A 21688-nucleotide genomic window follows, 5' to 3' on the forward strand; every position below is an offset into this window, starting at 1 on the left:
TCTGCCAGATATAGTGGCTGGGGGACAATTGCTGGCCTAGGGAGTCCTGACACAAATAATATTTGGTTTCAGAGTGTAAATGCAAAAAAAAGCCTGCCAGCATGCTGTGAAAAGTTTGCATTTTTATTATTCTTTAAAGATTAATTTCAGATTTTTAACTTATTAAGATATTTTGCTAGTAAATTGTTTTATAAGATACTTTACAACTGCTAAGCAATTCTTTGCTTATTCTGTCCCTGTCTTTATCAGTCATTTGCTGAGCTGTAGTTAAGGCACTATTTGACTATCACAAATGTAAGATATTTTGAAATAATTTTGCTCTGCTCTTGAGGAAGCCTCACAGCACATGCTTTGTCATGTTCTTGATCATGTCAGATTTTGCTGCGGCTTATTGCTTTATGACATATTTCCCCTTGCTTTTCTTTCTTCCCCTACTTCTATCTTGCAGTGTTTTGCAGTTAATTGCAACTACTCTTTAGTTCACTTCAGGAATTTTTTGTTCCAGTTGCTCATAATTTTAATACTTTCCATAACTAGCCCACACGCTTTTTTACCATGTCTGCTCAGTCAGTATTTTTTAGCATTAACCAGTTGTCTGTCCACATTGAACAGTTTTCTTGCTCATTGGTATATTAGGTGGACAAAATTAGTGTAACTGGTCACCCTTGTGACAAAACCTCTGCCATTATGGTTCAGATAAAAGTCCTATTCATGCTCAAAAATACTAATATATTTTTATAACAATTATAATAGTTGATTCTTTTCTTTAATCACATTGCTTTGCAGATAATGCAGTTTTAGTAAATTTAGGAATTTTTTTTCTGTTCTAAATTAAATTATCCTACAAAACTAGCTTGAATTTCTTAATTAAAAATAGCAAGAAATGCCTCCAAGGTAATGACAACCTTTTCTTTCATTTCTACACATTTTTCTAATGATTTTAAGCCAGAGTGTATCTAGCTTTCAAGGTTTTTTTTGTTTCCTTTTCAGAACTTGATGTACCAAGAGAAGATTAATGTATGTCTATTCATATAACTCAAAAAGTCATCTATCCTTTTTTCTCATCAATCTATCTGCCTCAGAATTCCCTCTGCTGCTGTAGAGTTGTTACACTCAAAATCTTGCTCCTTATATAGGTAAAGCTAAAAAATTATTACCATAGATGAAAATGAAGCACTCTAACCACTGCTAGTCTAGATCCAACTGTTTAGAAAAGGAGGTTAATGCAGTTAAAATGTTTTTATATTCACCTCCTAGTGCCTGTCTCCCAGAGTTAAGGAGGTCTCCACTGCTCCCTTGGGTGCTGAGATTGGTGGGGTTTCATACAGGTGGCAGTGGTGGGGTGTCAGTGAATTGCCAGCCTCTGGAGCTTTTCAGTGTGAGGAATATGATTTTTGTGTTAATCCTCACTCTAGGATCAATTTGGGGCCATTTTCATGTGTCTGCCAAAACCCTTTTACACCTCTGCTCTGTCTGCATTGGTCTTTTGTTCCATATTACACCCAATTTACTACTTAGAGTGTCTTTTGTGTATGTTAGACACTATATCATTGTTATCTCTAAAACCAGTTCTGCCCAGCTCCAGGTCTGCAATCATCATGTCAGAGTCTTAAACACTATTCTGCACAGAACCACTGATTCTTACTGCTATCTTTAAAAAGCTGTGGTCCTACTGTACAATTTAAATGCAGACATGTGGAACCCTTCCTGCTATTCTGAATTGTTCTCTTCTGTTGATGCTCTTAGCAACTAGTTCACCTGGGTTTAGAAACTTCCAGAATAAATAATAAATAATAAAAAAATCCATGGATGTAGAATAACACATGGATGTGGATACATGTGTCTGACAGTCAAATATGTATAATGTTGATTAATAGAACAATGGGAAAGATTCTCCTCCCTCCTACACCAAAATAAACCCACCCAAAAAAAAAAAAAAAAACAAAAAAAACCCTGCAAAACAACAAGAAAATCCCAAAATTAAACCAAACAACCAAAGCTCCCCCCATAAACCAAAAAATAAAACCCAAACCAACCAACCAAACAAAAAAGAAAATGAAGAAAAGAAAAAGGCTCTGAGAATTTGAAGACATTGATTGTACCAACTCTCCACAGAGATACTGAGACCACAATGAACTTCCCTGTCCTTAAGGACTGTATAGTAAATGGTAGATCTGGAGAATTTTTTGAAAAGCAATTTGAATACAGTGATACAGAAATATTATTCTTTAAAGTAACATTTTCCCTCTTTAAAAGCAATTTAGTTTTATTTAATTTTCCTTTTTATTTAATTTTCCTTTGACCCTACCAAAAAAAAAAAAATCAGCAAACCAACAATCCTCCCAATCCTGTTGCACAAGTGATTTCTTGTTATGCCCATAATTCAGTACAGTTAAGCAGACACAGACACTGCCTAGGATGCTTTGCATGCTAATTGAAAACTGCTTAAATAGAACACAAAAAGCTTTAAACAATATAAATCAAGTAATAATAAATGGTATTATCACTTTTATTATTTTCTTATAATCTCTATAGTGTTATTATTGGTATATGAATCCTTAAATAATAGCAGACAGCTCCATAGCTCATAAGAATTTGTTAAACATAAAGACAATTTTTAATATGTCATGGCACGGCATTTTGATGAGACCCATGAGGTATTCTGGAGCAACATACTGCACTGCCATTTCATTGATCTAAAGATGAAAGCCTTGTCACTGCAGTACCACCTCATTTCAAAGTGAATGCACTTAGACAGATGGAGTATGGCAATTTTCAATGTAAATAATGTTTTGCCTTTCTGAAGGAGCTCATTTGCAGTCTTGAGGCCATTAGACCTCTGCTCTGGCTCTTCAGCACTGCAGCTCTGCAATAGGATTGGAGAGTCAGTGTGAGATTGACAATTAACTTCTCACTTGTGCTGCAAACCTTCCTTTTATATTTCTATAAAACTGAACAAATGACTGCTACTTATGTTTTGCTCATCAACTTGTAAGTGAAGGCCATTTAAGACAGAAATGTAGGATTTAGCTCCAGCTGCTGCTCTAATGTTGCAGAAAGCTTTGCTGCAGTTCATTAAATTCAACTTCAGGCAGTCACAAAACTGCCAGCTAATTATTCTTTTCTTTCCTTGGCTGAGTGAATCCTGGTGTCACCAATTTCCCCTCACAAAATGGAGCTACAGAATTCTTCACTGTGAAGATTGAAGAAACAAAGCAGTAAGGAAGACACCAACATTATTTTGTTAAAAACAGGTAAGACTGAATCAGTGGAATTTCATTTCCTACCAGTTTTTGAGACTGTCTTGGGAGTCAGATTCTGTATGGGAAATTGGTTCTTTGCAAGTAGGTCACAGGGCCTTTATCAACAACTGTTAGTTTATGTTTTGGGGACTAATAACCAAATTGGAGGTTACATGGGCTCAGCCCTCTGGCAGAAAAGGAGCAGATCTCGGGCTGAGAAGTAATTTTCCTCAGTACTGAGTATATGAAGTGTTTTAATCTCTATTAACTCAGTAAAAATCAAATTAAATTATGAAAATTTCATTTTTTGGAAAATCAAAACTGAAAATGAGATCCAAAATTGTAAGATACATGCATGGAGATGTCACTCTTGACCTTGCATACAGAATATCTACCTGAACACAGCTCTGTTAACACATTTATGATGCTAGACACCTCTTAGAAACTATTTTAAATATACTTCAAGATCATCTGTACTACCCATGACTTTGGGTTGTTGGTGTAGCTTATAGATAAAGTAACTAAAATCAGAACACCCATGTGTGTTTACAATAACATTCCAAAACAGGAAAGGTGAATAACCTCCTGCCACAGAGTTGCTCATGGAATAGGGATGTTGTTTGATTCCTGTGGTGATTCACTCTTTAGGGATGCTACAACCTAAGAATATTTCCAAACAAGTACACCAAGGTTTCACCCTGGAATTGTTGGAAAAATATTAGGTAATGAGAATTTGAGCTTATGTTAATGATTGTTTATTGTCATATCACAGTCAGGATTTCAAAGAGAGACTTCTCCCTCCTATGATTATACACACAGAAGAGAGAGCCCTGACTATGATTTTACAATTAAAATTTACACAAAATTAGTACAAAAGGGAAACAGTAGAGAAAAATGTAAAGTAACAACAATAGAATGACATGATTAAAAGATATAGAGTTAGGCATCTTCAAGGTTTCTAAACAGAATTAGGTATCTTCAAGATTTCTAAGTTGCTTCTTTAGCTGCAGGAAGAGAGGAAAATATTACTTCAGCTTCAAAATTCACATTTTAAATATGCATATTTTTACTTGTGACAGAATGTTTTCATGTGCTTGTAAGCTGTCAGCTGGCACCTCTTGTTGTCTCACTGCAACCTCAAGAGTGAGAAGACACATCAAAAGAGAATTGAGGCTATGATAGCACTCAGTGCAAATCAGAAAAGTTCCACATAAGGCTGAAATCTGGCAGTTGTGCCAAGCACCAAGACACAATGGGGGCACAGGAATAAAGCTGTTCAGGGAATTGAGTTAGAGTAGGAAATCAAGACACAAAATGTAACCCTTTGTCTTATATGACAATTTCATAGTTTTGCATGGCACAGGTTGTGTAAATTAGTTTGGGTTCAGCTTGGGAGAGGTTTTTGTGGGACTTCATTGGGCAGTGCCTTAAAAATAATCTGTCACTGCTGTACCACTAACAAACTGAATGTCCAGTCACAGAACTGGTAACTAAATTCTGGTCCCAGGCTGAAATCATATTGCTACTTTTCCCTATAGATATCTTAAGGAGCAGCACTGGAAGGAGTTAAGAAGCTGAGAATTAAGTCACATTTTGACATGTATAGGTAAGAAAGAGAGTTTGCTGTCTAATTGTAATTATTCAGAGAAAAAAAAATTGTTTGTTTTGAAATGCAACACTGAAATTGCGCTGAAACATTTTTTATTTGTAAGCTAAACAAAACTGATTGAGAAACAATTTTCTGCCATTTTAAAGAATTATATGATACTCTGAAGGGTAGTTTTGAAAATAAAAGAAAACATCATTAATTTTATAATTGCAATTTTGGAATATAATTCTGATCAATTTAAGGGCTAGGTTCTGAATAAAGTCCACAAAATATTAAAACAGACATGGGAACCTCTGACCCCTCATATATAAATTGACAAGTACCAAATCCTATTTTCAAAAGATTTTTAGATATATCAAACATTTTTAGATACATCAACACATAATATAAATAAATAGGTTTAGTACCTGAATTGTTTGAAATGAGATTTCTTTAAACATGGAAAACAAGAGCTATGATCATGGATTATGATCCTGTGGCTAAGTTTTACCTTCACCATAGTGATGGTAGGTCAAAGGACTTTTCCCTTGCCTAAAGGGGGCTCAGAGACCTTGGCACAGAGCCCAAGACACCTGTGACTTTGATTTTGACCCATGGGAAAGATTACCACCTCTATATGAAGAATTATAAGTCAAGAGAGTTTAAGTAGAATAATAGTTAGTTTGTCACTGGGTGAAAAATAGATTTTTGGGGTTTTTAGAATGGGGGCTCAGTGTCACAAGATGGAGGAATTTGGGCATACTCTGCCCTTCTTCTTTCTTCTTCCTAACCTCCATGTTCTGGGTGATGCTGGCACTTTTGGGTTGGTTTAAGGCAGAAACTCACTGTCTAACATAGGTGATAGGTATTGGGAAACTATTGTAAAAAATGTACGCATAATTTTTAGTATAAAAAGATAACACCACCCTGAGGGCAACAGTGTGCCTCTGTCTGACCTGCTGAACAGACCTGGGCAGGCCAGAGAAAGAATTTTATAGAAAAGAAACAATAAACAACCTTGAGAACAAGAACAGAAGAATCCTGACTCCTTCTTCAACTACTGGGCTGGGAAAAGAGACTTTCTAATGCATCTCAGGGTCACTCTGACCAGCAGAAATCCCAACACCTTCCCACTTTTCTGTTTGAGTAGGACTCAGAAAAGATGCCTGTTTACAAAAGGATGTAAACATCACCAGGATGTTCCCACAGGAAATGCCCTCCACAGCCAGGGAAGGCAAGCAAAATGACTCACCCTCAGCCTCTGCTGAAAAATAAATGAATGGGCAATCAGAGACCAAGATACCCATACATACACACCCAACCCATCCCTACACCCCCCCCCAAAAAAAAAAAGTGTTTGTGTATCTGTCTGCCCATTACCTGCTTTTGGATAGACAGACAGCTTTCCTGTATCAAAAAAAAAAAACAAAAAAAAAAAAAAACAAACAAAAAAAAAACAAAAAAAAAAAAAAACCAAAAACCCACAAAAAACAACAAAAAAAACCCCCAAAAAACCAATCAGAAGATTTAGAGATAACATTTTCTGTAGCTAAACTGATAGTGATGCCAAGCAGCTCAAGCTGCTCAAGCTCACTTCTGTTTCAGCAGGATTATTTTCTAGATTTTCTATATTTTCTAGATTCTCCAATAGTTTTCACATTACTAGCAGGCTAAAACATTTACTAAGCTTATCTAAGTCTCTTAATTTACCTCTCACTTCATGACCTTTCATCACAGTTGTACTAAAAAATCTTACTCTTCTCTAATGTTCTTTGGGATTCTTTTTAAAATAAAGATGACCCTTTCCCATTAATTCAAAAGTCTTGCAAACAGTTGCCAAAATACTGCCACATTTTCTTTACTGAACGTGAAGACTCTATCATCTTCATTATTATACCACAAGTAATTCTCTAAATTTAAATGAGAATTTAAATTTTCTTTCCTCAAATGTTTTTAACTGCTTACAGATTTTTGCTTGTATTGAATTAAACACATTTAATTAATCTTGAAATTCCTCTATTCTTGTATTTTAGGTTTTAGGTGGGAATTGAAGGCCCATGCTTCTCTGGTTTTTCTGTGGATTCCAGCAGGAGAAAAGGTAGGTAGGAATTACTTGTGAAAATCCTGAAATGCCTTGAAAATCAGAATTGTGTGCTCTCAAAATTGTGTTTAAATATTTTAGGGGTTAGCTTGGAAAGGTTACTGGGGAGGTAATAGCTACTGAAACAGGAAAAAAACCCTTGATATGGTGTGAAAATTACACAGCAGAACTGGACATGAAAATAATTGAGTTTTGGAGAGCACACAAATTGAATATGAGCAATTATGAAAAAAGTGCAAAGTGATGTCTTTTGTTCTTTTTCTTCTTGTGTAGGGACAGCAACAGATCCAGCTTGACTTGAAGTGAATAGATTTCTTTTAGTAAGATTTTGATTGACCCCTTATTTTCTACAGAACAGTTGTTTTTTCTGATATAAAAGTGGCAAGGAAGAAAAGGTTATTTTTTAAAATTTCATTTATTGGGTATTTATCAGTCAACAAAATATGTTTTGTAAATTTCCAGGTCAACTAGGATAGTAACAACAGACTTGATTGTTACCATAGCATCAGAAACTTTTTTTCTTTTTAAATAGAAAGACAAGAATGTGTTTGCTAATGCCTTTCAGAAAAAAGAAGAGCCTATTTAAAAGGTGGTCATATTTTAGGGATCTGGCTTTTATTGTTACTCTATCCCAGCATAGGATACTATATTTATTAAAAAAAAGACGTTAAATGATTTTGTGTTTATATTTATTGTCAGCAATACGTCAGTTATGTAAAAATAACCCAGATGAAAATGTAAGACTTGTTACATTTTCCCATCATCTGTATTAACTGAATAAAGCTTAGTGACAATATACACAAATTTGCAGTAGTAGTAGTAGTACATAAACATTTTGTGCATTAAAAAAGAAATGTACATAATTTAAAAAATAAAAATGCATTACACAATTTACAAATTAACATTAAACAAAAAAAAAGTAAACATTCCTCAGACAGCTGCCTCCTCGTTCTACAAAATAAATATTCAAGTAAATTAAGTTAGGCAAAATAAACTCTTAATTCTTAACGATTTACATAAAGGTAAAAAGACAGATTTCCATTTAATTCAAGGTATATTTTACAGCGATTTACACATAGACTTTTTAAATTGCTCTCTTCAAATTGTAAGATTGGAAAAAAAACTTTATTACATTTTGGCAGGAGGAAGGGGGTTTCAAAATTGATGCTTTATACCAAATATAAACAGGCTTGTGCAGTTGCATCAAAGCTTCAAAAAGGAACCGGTCCAGGACTCAAAGCAGACACAGTAAGCTAGAAACTACAGTTTTAAAAAGAAAAATATAAACCACCACATCAACAGGAAAATACCTACTTTGCTATCTTCTGAATGGTTTATTTGATCACTGGAAACATTACTTTCACAAACTAATAATCTACAGTAGTGGCTGCTTTAGGCACTGGATTTGTAGAAGCACTGATTTTTAATGCAAATTGCTTTTCATTCTATACTGATAATTCACATATTATTTACTTCAATTTCAATGCTAGAGGGCTTAATCACCTTTGCAACATTGAGATTTACATAAAATTTCAGCCTTCCTTACAGCCTAGTATTTTTTTCTTGATAATGAGGGAAGCCACTCTGGCTTCAAATTTCCATGCACTGTGTTCATAGAAAAAAAAAAAATAAAAATGCACTCTAGATTTTAAATGCAGCCCTAGTATGATGCAGATGGGCACCAGATATTCACTGATCAGATATAAAATGCAACACATACTAACATACTTGCATGGATTGCAAAGGCCAAACAGACTTAAAAAACCCTTGTATCTCTCTGTTTATCCATTTAATGTGGTAAGGAAAAGGAGATGCCATACCTTAAAGTTATTAAGTACTTAGATTTAGGACATAAAATTCTTCAAGGCAAGAACTAGGCAACAGCTCCTGCTAAGACCAGCCAGTGTCATAAATAAAGATGACTCATTGCCAATGAAAGAAACCCTGTTCCCTCAATGCCCTCTTGGTTCAAAACTATTCAACAACACAGAATCAGACTATTAAAAAAACAGAAATCATTATAAAATCTGTTTCCACATGTATTTATTGTTCTTTAATACTTTATCATTTTTCCATGGCCTTTTTTTGGTGTCTGACAAAAGAGGAACCAAGCAGGTTTTTATGGTTTTCTACTCAAGAATGCTGAAAATTAAAATTACCAAGATTTGTATTTTCGCAATGGACCTTTACAAAGTGATGTAAGACTGAATACTCCAGTCCTGAAACACATATAGGAATGAACAACTACTGTGGCAGGCAGCCATGAAACTTCATCAGCTGCAGCTGGATCAAGGTATAAAATGAGAAATTAAACCTGCACCAAATATTGTTACCATTGTTCCTCTGCTCATCATTCCCATTTGGGGAAAACCTACGCAGTGGGATGAAGGTAATTTTCTTGATGCAGTAACATCACACTGGTAATATGGCAGTTAAGCTAAAGTAGGACCATAATCTCTCAAATGCTCATTGGTTTCAAGAATTATTCTACATAGAACAAAGGTTTGTATTTTTAAGAACAGATATGATGTCCATGAGAGTCTTGTCATTGATTTCAGTGGATCTGGGACAAAGTTTGCAAAGTTAATTTCACTCAGTGTGCAAAAACTGGTGCTTCTTGAGCAAACAGAGTGATGAGTAGGCAGAAGTGGTTTAGGTTATAAAAAAGACCTGAGAACCTAATATTGAACTTTATGTAACAATTCTTTTTGAGAGGTTGCCTGATAAAGTTTTGTATTGCTTAGTAGTGGCACAGTCACTTGTACGTTCCGGCTGCACACAGAAGCCATTTGAGGAGAATAACCTGTCTCAAGTCATGGAGCACATCCGTAACAGCCATGTCACATGAGTGGCAAGTCAATGAGCTTCATCTTGGAAGCCCAACACTGAAAAGCCATAAGCATGGAAGAAGTTAATAGTGAGTTTTCATACTGCCAGAGTTTTTGAAAAAGTCATGAGTATTAAAATGGCAGAACTATTGATCTTATTGTTTACTTGCCAGTACACTCAGGAGTTTAACTGAATAATTAAAAGTCTATTGAATTATCCTAATTGGAAAAGACAAAAACATCTCTGAGTATTGTACTGCCAGTAACAGTGAAAGAGCTCTCATTAACAGAAGGAAAGAAAAGTAAAACCATTTTATTTCAGTTGAACAATCAGAACACCTTTTTAGACAAGAAGTATGTCAGTCAGGATTACAGGGCAACCACTTTTCTTTTTCTTTTCTTTTTTTTTTCTAACAAAGTTAACAAATATAAAAAATCTAGTCATAAACAGCCTTCAAAGTACAATTAGAAACCAGCAGGAAGGACAATCTATACCAGTATAGGTGGGTGGGGCAAGAAACTAGACACTTGTATTACTGCCATGGTGTAGAGTACAAGTGGCTGCTGTGGTGAGGAACGGTGTGTGTACGGCAAACGTCACAGCTGATTCCACCCCGTCGCAGTCCAAACTGAACACTACTCTCTTCAGGATTCAAGACCTGTCTGCTTGACACTCCTTGCACAAGATACAGCGTTATCCTTTCTGAAAAGAGGCAGTTTCTATGGCAATACTAGTTAAGTGCATATCATGCTGCACTAATATAGTGCAAAAATTTGCCTTACATGTAGCAAAAAAGATGCAGGCAACAGTTTGAGTTAGAGAAAGTAGAAACGTATTGTAACATTTACAGCAGGTATTTTTTCCAGACATCAACCACTAGAAAATAGTGAATCTGAGAATGCCTCCTCTCTGGATGTACACATGAGGCCTTTATAATTTGGAGAGGTAACAGGACAGAATTTTGCAAGTGAGTCATTGCCCTCTGAAATGCAGGTTAACACAAGTTATCATCAACTGGCAAACTGTTGAACTTGCTCAGTGGGTTAATCCCAGTTAAAAGTTAATATTGTACTAAGCACTAAAATGCTCTTCATCACATATATAATCTGATAGAGTAATACATATGGTTCAACCGAGTATATATGTTATGTTTGAATATAAAGAGTCGTAGACAGCTTGGTACAAACTCCTCATGCGTACTGATTATACTTGGTTAATGATGCAGGGGCTTCCAAGTGTTAATACTATGTCAGATACAGTATTCTGGAGGCAGAAGTGGTGCTCTGTTCTAAGACTGAGGAAACACCATAAATCTCCAACTGCAGTGTCTATTAATGTGATTCTGCCTGATTTCTCGGTGCTGATGGTCTAAAGTAAAGCAATAATACCTTGAATATCAGTAGGCATTATGAAATCCATCCTTCTTTATCTATGGTGCAGTTACAAAAAAGAAAAATTCAAAACACTTAATCCACTCCATAGAAAATCCCTGTGGCTTTGGACACCTTCTGTTTTCATTCCTATAGTTTAGACTCCATTTGTCACCAAGAGAAGTCACAGTTTACATGTCTGCATCTCCATCATAAGCCAAGGTTAAAGGTTTCAGTCGGTTGTTCTGCCTTCTCTGGGGCTTCTTTGGCTTTTTGCTGAAACAATAAGATAATTTGTAAATAGAAAAAGCAACTAATGACAAACAAAAGTCTTAAATGAAAGATGAGCATGCTGATAATGCATTCAGTTGTTTGTTTATAAAAGCTACAACCTTAAAACCTTCACTGGGAGCACAAATTATCCCTTTATCAACCCAAAGCAATATCTAATTCAAAGCTCAGTTGTTCAGAAACAAACTGTTATGATGCTGATGTGACTTGATGAAATCCTTGGCAGGTACTCCTGCAACATCACCCAGTTTTCAGAAGAATTCAGAGCCTGCCATGCAATACTTGGTCATGTATCAAAGCTGCAATCAGGTTCTTTTAAATTACGTGACTCAAATATTAAACTGCTCTTGACACATCAAGGGTTTCCATAGGAAAGATCCATCTTTTGATTGGTTTTATCTCATTATACTTGCTGGAATGCCTACAATTAATTCTAGATGTTATAATCAACCAGTCATTAATAGCAGGTGTATGGTTGTTTGCCACAACATTCCTTGTCTGGCCTTGAATTAGATATTAATCCACCAGTATTTCCAATCCATTTGATAAAGATTTAAAAAATTACCAGGCCAAAGGAAAATGAATGTTTATCCATTCTTTAGCACTAATCTTCTTTTAGAGTGTAATGTAAGCATTTCTTTAAATCAGGCCTGTGCATCCACAGTCTTGTCCAAAATCTTATTTCAGCCATGTCACTTAGGCTGCTCAAATCTGAATCTTTTATACGAAACTTTTTGTTACAATGACTTGCAGTAGCCACAGGTTCCAGTCCAAATAATCTGCAGTTGTTGAATGCTAATGGATTTCCTTTTCCTCAAGCCCCACTCCCCAAAAAACCTACCAACTAACCAAAACAGAAAGACCACAACGAAAACCCAAACAAAAAAACCACAGCAACAAAACCAGAACAAACAACTAAACAAACAAACTCACAAAAAATAAACAATGACTCAAACAAAAAACAAGAAAAAAATAATTTTTATATTACCTAGACAGAAGTGAGGTTTTGGGCAAAGTTTACTGAATGGCAAATATACCCAGAAGCCCCCCAAAACCTACTAATGCAGTACAGCCAAGAGCCTGATGTATATGACCACACTTCCCTCACCTTTCACCTGTACTGTCATCTGCATCAGAAATTCCTAACAAGACCTAGAAAACTTCAGCGAGCACATTCTCAAAGGTGACTTGTTCAAAAAAGAATTCTTTCATGTATTAAAAAGATGAGAAAGCATTCAGATTTTTTCTGGTTCTGTATCTCTATATCAAAACATGATTTTTCTGGTTACTCAATGTCCTTGCTGCTATTTCTCTCATCATTTTTGATACAAGCGCAATAAAATTATTCTGGACATTGTATATAACAACCAAGATAAACTGAGCAAAAATGAGCTGTACACTAAGCTACCCCATGTTTTTAAGTTCTTATACCCTCAGAAAAGTATGTGGTGATCCATCATCTAGAGTGCAACCAGAAACTGCTAACCTGAGTCTGGACAAAAGGACAAGGCAAATTAAACACTGCACTTCACAGAAGTGTCTGAGTTTCTACAGCAGCAGATGTAAACATTTTCATTACAGTCTGTGAGGGGACTCTTTTCTTATAAATAATTAAAGAACTCACCAGGCTAGATAGATCATAGAAACAATAAAGATGAGTAAAACAAATGCACCAGCAGCTACACCATAAACCCAGGTCTTCAGCCTCCCATCTAAAAGGAATGAATGTTAGTCAGTAGTGTTTGAGTTAGTCTAGTTGAATTATTAGTTCTGATACAGAAATACTTTAATAAACCAAAATAAATGTCTTGACTAGCAATTACAGTTTAATCAGAGAAAATATTGTTAAATAACTGAGCGATGACTTCTCTGTGCTCTGCTTTTCAGTTGGGGTCAGGATAATTCAAATGAACTGAGATCTGGGGCAGAGGCAGCAGGTGAGAGACCCAGAAACTCCCTGGTAGTGAACAATCCCTCAGTGTGATCACAGGGCAGTGCATCAGCCTGGGACTCATTTAGTATCACTTTCTATTCTGGCTCTGGTAAAGCAATCTGTCTGTTATTTTAATTTTTGTTCCTATTTACTTGTATGTTTTTAAACACCCTTAGCATGCTGTATGTCATGCATCCCTTAGCTGCACATACACAACCTTTACTACTGCATAAAGTAGCAAAATTTTAAAATTTCTTTCCCTACTAAATGCAAGTTTTGCTGTTATAAATAGCTTCTCCTCACAAAGTGAAAATACACAAAAAATCCTAGTTCATGCTCCTAAATAAAACAACTGTCTGTTGATAAGGACTGTATTTATGTGCAGGTGTGCAGTTTGTATTTTGGACATGTCCCTGGAGATTTGGGCATACATACCACTCTCCTTCTTGCCTCAGGAAAAGGAAGAGGAAAATGATGCATCTTTGTCTGTGGGGTTTTGCCCTGCCCCCAAGTGATCATATCACAACTAAAGGAGTGCATGCTTTTTGAGTCACTAGTTTTATCCAACTCATTTTTCAAATTTCTAAATGGCTTTTTACAAGCATTGTTTTCCAGGGGATTAGCTAGCCTTGTTGCATTTCTTTGGCAATAAAAAAAATCACCTTTATAAAACTGAGTTATTTCATATTCATGTGGTACAAGTTTTATTTCATGAAGTTGTGTGTATTTCCAAGGTAAGGAAATATAGCTAAAATTTTTCCGACCAAACACTTAGTGCTTCTTGTTAGCTCTTCAGAACCAAAAGACACCATCAATGCAGTTTTTATTTCCACAATAATATTAACAGAAGTTAGATTAAGATTGCTTGGTTACACAGTAGTGCCCTCCATTGCTATGCAGTTAAGCTCAGGCCTTCTGGGCTGCAGCAATGCAAAGTCTTGCTGTCTTGTGGACAAGTTGTTCAAGACTAATCAATATCAGAAGATTTTCCCTTCATGACCTTAATCAACCTAATGAAACATCATAACTGATAATAACTGACATAACTGAAATAACTGATCCACTAAAGATTAATGGAACAGTAGATTTGACCTGACATATCCTATGATACAATAATATCAATGAGAAGAATTCAGAATTTAGAACTGCTAAGTAGGTTAGTTTCCTCTCTCCTTGGCTTATTTCCATCGGTAAATGTAAGAGGCTTGGGTTTTTTCAGGTTGGCTTCTTTTAAAATAGTTACATCTCCTTGGAAAAAAGGCTGGCAATGTCTTGTATACAGATTTATTTGTTTTTGTCAAAGCAAGGAGCTCTGTTAATGAGGTCATTCTTATTATGCAGCTACAGACTTCTGACTCAGGCTTTCTGAATTCTCTCTGGATAGATTATTTCTAAGTATGCAAGGAGATAGGCCTCTCAGATTCATCTTTTTGTGGTAATACCTCAGCCCAGACATCTGAAGAGAACAGTTTTAATACCTTCATTTCTGGAACTGCAATGTAATTTGTGGAAGAAAATTAAAGACCTATTTTAGATCTAGACTTAGAAACTGTGAGGAAAAAAAATAATCATGCCAGAGTAAATCCAAAACTTTCCAATAGATATCCAATCCTGAAATAAAACAATCAGCCTAAATCTCATCAGAACTGGAAAATATTCACTTTCTCTCACATTTGCTCATAACTTCACTGCATAAAGTGTTCATTCTGTTAAATATGTTTAAGGTTACCTGAACTGAGCTATGTCTCCTTCCCAACTCAAATTACATAAAATTGGTGAGATTTCTTGAAGTTTCTCAAACATACCTTGCTCCAAAACCCTCCCTGAGCTTACATGAGCATTCATATTCCTAAACTGTTGAAGGTGACTGTCTGATACTTGCTTATTGCTATCACTCAGCGTGCTACAACATGCCCTCTGGCATTTTCAGGAAGGGTTAGCTAAAACGAGTAAATGATAACATATTTGGTAAGATGTTGTTTTTTAAAAGAGGACCAGAAAAGTTTGATTTTCTATTTTTTATTTTTGATTTAAGCACTTGGAGTAAAGACCATTTTTATTGCAGGTATCAAATATAATATCAAAGTACAAATAATAGTAAATACGAGTAGGACTAATGGGATCTAATATAAGTATTTCTAATTTCTAGCCCAAACATTATTTAATCTGCATATTAGAAATATTTTTAAAAATCTCAACTTGAAATACCTTATGGATTATGCATGTAAAGATATTACTTTCAATTCTGCAATTAAAAACATCAAGAAACCCTTTAGAAAGAAATGATCACACTAATACACAAGTATATTAGTATATTTAGCCCTATGTGATATATTTAGCCCTTAAGATGATAACCAATTGCCCTCTTCCATATTAATAATATTTTGGACAAGCAACATACCTCTTTTGTGAAAGTAATTTGTTAATTAATTTTTTCTATCCAAATATTTAGTCAGACTAAAAATATTTACCGACATCTGATTACATGATGGACTTTATGAAGCATTTTTTATTAAATAACTTATATTTTACATCACTCTTGCATGTAAGTTTTTGCTCAGCTCTAAAGAACATGGTCCATCATAAAAGCAAATATTGCTCATAGAGACTTAGAGCAGACCTATGTTAAATATCAGTAATATGGTTAGCATCTGACTAACATGAATTAGTATAAATATGGATATGTCAGAAAAGCATTAGCATACCTATACCAATTATTTTCCTACAATTTGTGCTATATCAGCAAATTTTAAGAAGTCTTTACTATTTACATTCTTCAGTGCTATCCTTTCATTCCTCTATCAAGAGAATTATTGGTTAAGATATCACAATTTAATATACTGGCTTGCACCTTTGCAGCAAACTCCCAGTCACATTTCAAATAGCTTCTGTGAATTTTAATGGGAAGAGTGACTAAAAGGAAATCTGCAATATATGATTTCACTACATATATTGATGGAGTAGTGAGAGGGCTAGGTGTTTACTATGTTTCTTCCTATGTTTTCAGTGAGAGTACACTTCTGCCTTCTTAAATGAGTCAAGGGTTCTTGTAATCTTTCTAGGTATACAGAAATATGAAAGCCAGACCCTGCAGTGGTGCTTAGCACTAAGAACTGCTCATTGCATGACTTCACCTGGCCCAAAAGGCTGCAGAAACCAGGTCCTTCCTCGTCCTGTCTGGTTACTGGAAGGCTGGGTAGGGTTCACAGCTCGACTGGTTTTCACATCTCCCTTTTTGTCCTCCATGGTGGGGATGACCACCACCGGGATAAGAGTGCACTGCTGGAGTGTGCCATCGGAGGACATCACTTCAGTGTATCCGTCTTCACAACTGCATGTCCTGGTCTGCAGGGAACAAGTGTTTTACAAGGTGTAGTGGAAAAACAAGGTTTACTGTGAGCCATAAAGCATAGCAACATGGATGACTGGAAGATAAGACTGTTTTGATGAGTGCTAGCCAGAAGAGTACTGCTTTGTATATTTTTATGCAAGTTCATACCATATCAACTATTTAACATTTAACTGAAAGGTAGAAAATGGTGCGAGGTGGGTTTTAACAAATTTGTGACTGGTAAAATCACTGAAAATACTTTTTGTTGGCATAATCTTTGTAATCAAGAGATGTGTGGGAAGGCCTCCTGGGGGTGCTCAATGCTCCAATGCAGTAGCACATACCTCACTGCAGTAAGCGTGGGGCTGGCTGCACGGTGGGTTACATGACCTGTCAGCATCTGGTTGGCGCATCACTAAACAGCCCCCTGTAGGACAGAAAATCATATTTTCACATGGCAATACCTCACCACTGATGAAATTACTTGCTGCACTATATCATGGATGACAATCTTGTCGCTAATTTGAGTGTAAGAGTCCTTCTTTTCAAGGGTGAAGCATAATTGGAATCAAGTGTTTTCTTATATGTAGAGTAAGGAGACAGCAAATGTATTTAATTCCATATGCATTTTAGAGAACTAATATTTGGCAATGGAGCCTTTTGTTTTCCCTTTTTTTCCTTTTGCCCAAAAAAACAATCTAATGCTTTGCTGTACTCAGGATTTGGTTCTCTAGGGCCCTCCTTATGACTTACATATTGAAACTGTGGCCACAGTAGAAATAAAAACACCTTTTTTATTTATATCTTTTCCTGTTGAACTGAAAACAAGTTGCTCATCCTGTTTATGAAAGGATACCTGTTTTCCGCTGCTACTGGGTCACTTTTACACATGCCTTTATGAATCAAAGCTTCATGTTAGTCTGAGATTTTACGAAGGAAAGCAGATTTATCAGTAAAGCGTGTACTGAATATTACAATACTGATTATATTGTGGGTTTCAGTCTTTTCCCTTTTTATACAGACCTAGTTTTTATTTCTACAGCTTTATATATAGTGCAGTTATTGTTACGGACCAGTACCCACCATCAGGATTTCACTATCACTTCAGCCAGAATGACTTTAAAATACATTTGGAATCAGTTTGAATTTACCTGTTTCCTTTTAGCTTATAGAAGAGAGATATACATCACATTGTTTAAAATTTAGACTGCTACAGGACAACTTATCATGCATCTCCCAAAATAATACCATTTTTATACTGGTGTGATGTGATGATGAAATCCTGATATAGCTGAGGTTGGTCACAACCATAGCAGATGCAGTTAGTTGTGGTTATGCAGATCCAAGTGTTAACGGGATGACTGGTGAAGAACAAAGAAAACCCTGCTGGTTGCCATAAGTTTTCCCCACCCCCAGAAAAGAAAATCATACATCCTAGCATACAAATCACATGCCTGTGGGAATCTATGTAATAAAATATCAGTCATCCAAGGAAGCAGAAGGAAAGAGTTGCCTCATCGCCCATGGGAAATAACACCTTCAAGTAAAAAAGAACTATTCAGCACAGTGATATTATGCAAGTGAGTAAATAGAAAAAGACCTTAAGATACCAACAAAACTCACAATAATTATTTAATAATGTCTGAATTAAAATACACTATGTTGAATCCAAATGTGCAAGAATAAGGCTGACAAGACACAGTAATAGAAGATATGGGTTGCCTCTGAATCAAAATAGGTGATCTCAATTTCAATCAATCATATATATGCGTCTATCACATGAATGAGCTCATAAATACCGTAGTTTATGCAAAACCCTTTCAGAAAATGTACAAATGCAAATTAAAATCTGGTTCACTACTGTGTATTTAATGTAGAGAAGTTCCCTCTATGTTATATATTAGTACAATAGAAGTACTGCATTTGAAAATTATCATAAAATCCATTAAAACTATATTTTTGCATTTAACAGAAACATATGAAAAATATAGTTTCATGTTGCATAGGTAGAGTTGCAATGGAGCCCAGTGATTGCATGTTATGGCATATTCCATTAGTCTTCCTTTCAAATCAGAAATTTATCATAGCTTAAAGCCACGTACAAGCAAACTTTGAAAAAAAAGTGATACAATATAGGTCTGAGGTTTGTCTGCCTTGGAGATCCCATTATGAAAAATCTGCCAATAATACAGAGTCATACTTTTGTCTTTCCTAAAATTTATCACAAGACTGTATTCAATCACATCAGAATAAATTAGTATTTTCATGTGACTGTGATTTATGAATATACTCTGATTTTCAAATCTCAGAGCTGTAATCTCCAAGATGGTATTTACCCCAAATCCTATAGGAACTTTCAGAGATAATATCCTATATTAATCGCAATAAGAATTCTCTCTTATAGTTTTCCTTACCATAGAAGGATCTTAGCTAAGCAGGAAGCAATCAAGGTGCATGAATAATGACCTGTTGCAATTCTTGTGAACAAAATGTGTTTTAATAGTCCTACACAAGGTTGCAAGAGACTTTGAGTTATTATTTCAACACCTTGTAAAAATAACACAAATATTTTATTTCTACTGTCACAACAGAGAGTAGCGGTGGACTCCACCATGAATAAGTATTGTGGTGGCAATAAATTACAGTTCCTCTGCTGTGAGTGACCTGACAACAGCTGGCATTGAGGATATTTTTACAGTCTCTGGGATTCTTTTACTATGACTTGGTCTGACACAAAAATTATTTAAATAAATGCATAACTCTTTGCTTAAATGAATCCCTATTGCCAATATATAAATTCATATAAATAGATTCATATGAAAGTTTTCTTCTGAGATCTCAGTCATTCCTAATTCATGTTTTTTGTGCTTTGGCTTGCACAAAAAGTCACAACATCCCATAGAAGTCCATGATGTATCCTGATAGAGATTTATGGCATCAAAGTAAAGAAATAAACTCATACTAGCACATTTATTAATATTTTATATTTTGTAACATATATGGATGATACTATCGAGCTGTGCAACTTTCTCTGTCTTTGTAAAGGCATTGAAATTACCTGTAATACATAAAAATTTCATTTGTTGTAAGGCCTGAAATTTGAAATGCTACATTTATAAGTGCAAAGATGCCTATGGTAAAAAAAACCAAACATATACAATGTAAACCATTTCAGGTCCACTACATAACATAATATTTATATTTACCATAAGCATTACATGCGGCATGATTCTAGAAAACAAACAACATCTTTAATATGCAAAAAGATGATTTTTATTCATACCCAGGAAGGGTGGGAGGGGAGGTGTTTCGGTTTATTGGGAAAACACATTATCCACCTGTTTTCAAGATTTTTTTTGTGTATATAAAATGAGTAGTTACCTGTGACATTTAAACCATCTGACCTTTGGCACCACACAGTCCGAGAAGATCCCTTCCATGGGCTAGCCATCCACTTGTACTCGTAGCACTGCCCATCTGCACAGAGAACATTCACATTTCAAGACATTTAATGACCAGGTTTTAGAGCAGCCACACTCATCAGCTGGCCATACTCACTTTGTGGCCACACTCATTATGATTAATGGCTTTTACAGCTGTTAAGTATGCTCCTTTCTCCTTCATCCAGCACTGAACCACACATGTGGAGCTCCCAGGGTCTCCTGCACTTACTGGACACATGGAGAGTAGACCAGATGTGTCTGAGACACTAACTAGGATTATGAGCAAGCCTAATGCAGTGAATGGATACAAGAAATGCTTCCAATAAGCTCATAATGGTTGTGGCCCATCTGTTGTTCAAAACTCATTTAGGGGTCAGGTTCCTTTCCTGGTGACACTGAGCTTCAGCCAGTGCTCCAGTGCTTGGTGAAGTGGCTAGGGCTGCATCTGGCTTCCTGTCTCAGCTCTTCTGTGCATATCTCATATGGTCTGGGATATTGGAATCATTGAGTCCTTCTACACCTTAGCTCTCTATCATAAATATTAAATTCCTTTTTGTCCGATCCAGCCTCTGAATGGCCAAGTTGATGTAGGAAACTACTTTTCTTAGACAATTTGTCAACTAGCAGTGGTAAACATGGCTGAGATATTTTAATGATATTGTCATGCAATCAACAATTTAAAGAAATCTAAATCTGGTTATGAATCAAAACTCAGATTTCTTTTTTTTAATGTTACTAAGTGTATAGGGAAACTCTTTGTACTATATAAAAAGAAATATCATTAAAAAAGAATAATTCTAGAGGAGTAGCATATGATAGTTACCACTTCAAAGTTTTTCTCTTTATGTTTGATCTATGGAAAACAACAATTTAGGTGCATTTCTGTTTATCAAATTTCCATTTGCCTAAAATTGCTACTATGAACAGAGAGAAAACAAAATTATGGTTGTTCTGTATTTTTTTCTTACAGGAACCAGCCTTAAGTATGTTTTGGTGCTTACCATTGCATGATCTTGTTTCCAAAGCCTGTTCTGGGCAGAGATGTTGATTCTCTAAGTCCTGAATGATCACTGCTCTAGATCGGACTTGTACTCCTCCAAAACCAAGATCCTCACCATTAAAACAGGTTAGCTGACAAAGGCTCCATTCTGACCACTCTCTCAAGTAACAGTCCCCTGTCAAAGAGCAGTTTTATAAGATGAATGATCATTGTATGAGAAGAGTTTTTTACACTGAATATGTCTTAAAAAAAGTCCCAAGTACAGTTTTTTAATTTTCCTTCCTTTTAGTTCCTTTCCTTCCTCTTTTTAAACTTGATTCATAGTGTACAAATCATAACATTTTGATACTGTCTGAATGTCTGTGTCATAGAAAATATTATAAAGATTGTACAAGGGCCCATTTGTTCTAAAGCAGTTTTAGTTTCTTGTAGCATTCCCATGAGATCACCCTCATTATGAATCTCTTTGCAATGCTCTACCCAATGTCTAGATTTTTCTACATTTTAAGTTATTGTGCATTTTATGTCTTATGCTAAATTTACATATTTTTTTAATTCAT

The 21688-nt window shown here is 35.5% G+C and overlaps 1 protein-coding gene and 2 long non-coding RNA genes across 3 annotated transcripts in view; 2 read left to right on the top strand and 1 right to left on the bottom strand.

The window, feature by feature from the left end:
• The first annotated feature begins 1016 nt into the window (after positions 1-1016).
• On the top strand, positions 1017-6065 carry LOC113460440 (uncharacterized). Its single transcript, XR_003382288.2, has 4 exons — positions 1017-1136; positions 3140-3254; positions 4781-4848; positions 5981-6065. It is a non-coding gene; the product is annotated as an uncharacterized LOC113460440 (long non-coding RNA).
• Positions 6066-6861: 796 nt separating this feature from the next.
• Positions 6862-21300, top strand: LOC141728452 (uncharacterized). The gene is made up of 2 exons (XR_012579367.1): positions 6862-6928; positions 21099-21300. It is a non-coding gene; the product is annotated as an uncharacterized LOC141728452 (long non-coding RNA).
• The window catches only part of THSD7A (thrombospondin type 1 domain containing 7A), a 267196-nt gene continuing 253111 nt past the window's right edge, over positions 7604-21688 (bottom strand). The window contains exons 26-31 of the mRNA XM_014273675.3: positions 21130-21303; positions 20067-20162; positions 17030-17112; positions 16489-16699; positions 13046-13133; positions 7604-11406 (exon numbers count right to left, since the gene is read on the bottom strand). Of these exons, the coding sequence (XP_014129150.2) occupies positions 11322-11406; positions 13046-13133; positions 16489-16699; positions 17030-17112; positions 20067-20162; positions 21130-21303 (737 nt within the window). The 3' untranslated portion in view covers positions 7604-11321. The remainder of the gene's footprint in view (positions 11407-13045; positions 13134-16488; positions 16700-17029; positions 17113-20066; positions 20163-21129; positions 21304-21688) is intronic.

Source organism: Zonotrichia albicollis, chromosome 1 (genome assembly GCF_047830755.1).
Source record: "Zonotrichia albicollis isolate bZonAlb1 chromosome 1, bZonAlb1.hap1, whole genome shotgun sequence".
NCBI classification, from domain to species: Eukaryota; Metazoa; Chordata; class Aves; order Passeriformes; family Passerellidae; genus Zonotrichia; species Zonotrichia albicollis.